Source organism: Octopus bimaculoides, chromosome 2 (genome assembly GCF_001194135.2).
Source record: "Octopus bimaculoides isolate UCB-OBI-ISO-001 chromosome 2, ASM119413v2, whole genome shotgun sequence".
In the NCBI taxonomy this organism is placed as follows: Eukaryota; Metazoa; Mollusca; class Cephalopoda; order Octopoda; family Octopodidae; genus Octopus; species Octopus bimaculoides.
This window is the reverse complement of record NC_068982.1, coordinates 65,985,919-65,989,268: the sequence shown is the minus strand read 5'-3', so window position 1 is coordinate 65,989,268 and position 3,350 is coordinate 65,985,919. Positions and strand designations below refer to the sequence as shown.

General features: G+C 35.7%; 1 protein-coding gene across 3 annotated transcripts in view; it reads left to right on the top strand.

Moving 5' to 3' along the window:
- The window catches only part of LOC106872855 (thyroid adenoma-associated protein homolog), an 84,816-nt gene that overhangs the window by 2,316 nt on the left and 79,150 nt on the right, over positions 1–3,350 (top strand). For all 3 annotated transcript variants that reach the window (XM_052977833.1, XM_014919991.2, XM_014919992.2), the window contains exon 2: positions 2,462–2,556. Coding sequence is in view for 1 of the 3 variants with exons in the window: in XM_014919991.2 (XP_014775477.1) it covers positions 2,462–2,556 (95 nt within the window). In the remaining 2 variants the exon portion in view is untranslated. The remainder of the gene's footprint in view (positions 1–2,461; positions 2,557–3,350) is intronic.

Here is a 3,350-nt window from a genome sequence, read left to right as displayed (position 1 = left end):
TATATATATATATATATATATATTTATATAATCAAGTTCAGACGATATTATAACAGTAATAATTTTAAACATGGAAACAATATCGTTATGGCAATAATAATTTGAACAAATGTCATACATAGAATAAATGAAAGATAAATATCAACCAACTTGAAAGGTAAAGCTCGCGACAAAATACCGTTAGACACAGATAATAAATTACTGGTGAAAATTACTTAGATCAGGTTAATAGTTATTTTGGAAAGGAGGAAATAATATGGTGAATAACAAAAGCGCTCAAATTTATATTCCATCTTCAACAACAACACGGAAATAACAACAAATTCTAAGAAATGTAATACAATCCATACCCTCCTCCAGAACGTTCACTGAATTATTGAATGATGCCCTAAATGTAATATTGAACATTCATCAACTCATGAACAACAAAAATAACAATACATTTTAATAGCAACCTAAAATATCCAACACATCATCATCATCGTTTTAACACCCACTTTTACTGCGTATCTTGAGTAACACAAAACTTGTTGAGGCAGGTTTTCTGTGGCTGAATGTTTTCTCTGCCACTCTCACCTGTTTCCAAGCAAGGTATTTTCCCTCACCTTCACAGTGTCCTTTGAACAATGAACAAAACGTTCAATAGATATTTTATATATATATTTATATAGCTTTGGGGCTTGTGTGGTTGAGAAATTCACTTTGCAACCTTGTGTAATTGAGCAAAATGAGTTTGATAGAATAGAATAAGCTCTAGACATAGAAATAAGTTGTAACACAGACATCATGTGTGTGTGTGTTGGATCATCCCATAAATAATACGGCTTTTTCAATTGCGTAAACTAAAAGTCAGAGTGGGACTGGATAAACTACCAGCATCAACTTGCTATAAAAGCGGGTAATGATTTTACTTTGTAGTTATTCTTAGCGTAAGTTTTGAAGAGTACAGTTCGATTTTTAACAGTTATTTTTTCAAGGCTATAATGGAAGTGACAAAGGAGCATATTTGGCATATTTTGCAATAGAAAGTGCAAGGAATATTAATGCAGTATATGGGGATTGGACAATAAGCGTAAGCCAGTGTCAATGGGGGTTTCAGAAGTTCCAAGCTGGAATCTTACAGTCTAGAAGATGAGCCATGTCCTGGAAGATCTGTAGTGCTCAATGAGGACATCCTGCAAACCCTGGTAGAACAAAATCCCATCATAACTGCTTAGGAACTAGCAGAGAAGCTTGGATTTAGTCATTCTACCAAACCTGCATGCCTTCGGAAAAGTTAGCAAATTGAGCCAATGGGTTCCTCACAAACTTTCTAAGTCTATTCATGAGCAGAGAGTGAATGTGTGCTCTTCTTTGCTGTCACGTCTCACGAATGAACCTTTTTTGGACCAAATAGTGACTGGTGATGAAAAATGGGCTCTCTATAAAAATGTCATGCGTTGAAGACTGGGTAGGGAAAGGAGAAACACTGGCACCCCAGCCTAAAGAAGGTCTTCACCCATGTAAGATGTTGTTATCTGTTTGTTGGGATATGAAAGGTTTAGTCCACTCTGAACTTTTAAACCCAAACCAAAGGATAACAAAGTTCTACTGCAAGCAGCCTCAGTGGCTTAAGTCAACACTAAAAGAAAAAATGACCATCTTTGGTTTTAAGACGAAAGGTGTTCTTTCATCAGGATAATGCTTGGCCACATTCAGCGAGGATGACATTCAAAAGGCTGGAACAGTTTGAATAGGAAACGATATTCCACCCACCATATTTGGTGGACATTACCCCATCTGATTATCATTTATTCCGCAGTCTTCAAAATCATTTGGGGAGAAAATATATGAGTTCTGTAGATGAGGTCAGAACAGTACTGGAGGAGTATTTTTTGTCACGGACATTTTGGAAGTGGGGCCTTGCAAGTCTACCAGATAGATGGAAGAGCATTGTAGAAAATGAAGGAGAGTATATTTTAGATTAAACTTTTGTTTATCTTAATTTTGAAAAATAAAAGTATTAAAAAACTGCCAACAGACCGGATTCAACGTATAGGTGTGACCTCTGCAAACGAGACTGCCACTCTCGCATCGGTTTCTACAGCCACAGGAGGCGTTGCAAAAACTGAATAAATAACTCAATGGATGGATGACATCATCCATGGTCAGCCATGACCAACGGAGGCCTAGTAAAAGGCTCTTTTACTATTCACTTTTCTGTCTTTTTATGTTTTATTTTGTGTGCTATTCATGCACTTTTGGCTATTATTCTGTCTTTCTTTACTCGACTTATTGCTGTTTTATGTGCCTTCTTTTACCCTTTCCCAGTGAGTTGTAGTGCACCTGAATATTGCATACTATAAATTCATCATCATCATTATTATCTTAGTATTAATTTGCCATCAGTCAGTTGCATATTTTGTAGAGTATTTTTAAAAAATCCTATGTTTATGCTATTTATTTTTTGTTTCTATTTCAGAGCCTGATTTGCAAGAACATCCTGTTTTATTTGTTCATTTATCAGAATTATTCACTTGCACAAATGATAAAGAATTATTGCAAGTCCCTAAAAAAGTATGTATACATATGAGCACCCTGAGTCTTTGTACATTTTACAATGAGTAATTACATAAACACACATACTGCACACTGTCCTGCATAGTTTTGGGTTTAGTCCTTAGGTTAGTGTCTTCTACTAAGCCCTGGACCAACCAAAGCTTTGTGAGTGGATTTGCTTGACAGAAACTGAAGGAAGCCCATCATATATGTGTGTGTGTGTGTGCATATGTGCATAGTTGTGTGTTTATGTGCCTGTTGGTGTCTCTTTGTCTTAACATTGCACAATAGTTCTAAAGGATTGTCACTATCAGACAAGTGGTGTCCTTCGTTTGCAATCTTTTGTGAAAACATATCTGGCTTGAAGATTGACAGCAGGAAAGGCATCCAGTTGTAGAAATCCATCTCACCATACTCCATCCAACCCATGCAGGCATGTAGAAATGGATGTTAGAATGATGATGACCATGGTATGAACACACACGCAATGTTCTGCATTCCATAATTAGTATGTATATCCATCCATATATATATATCTATACTATATATAAAACAGAGATGTGTGTGTAATCGCTTTTCACATGAAATCGACTTCATCAAATGCTTCCATACTTGTGATGCATGAATAATTTAACCTCGGATAAATGTTAGGCTCTTCATTTGATTTTTTTAATTAAAAATAAATAATATTGCTTTATATTTAAGATTTACTTCTTTAAAAAGGTTCCTCAATGTCAACTTCCGGTATTGACGTAACAACGGCAAAAAACTTCACTCTCTATTTTGTGTGTGAGTGTGTATGAGAGAGAGAG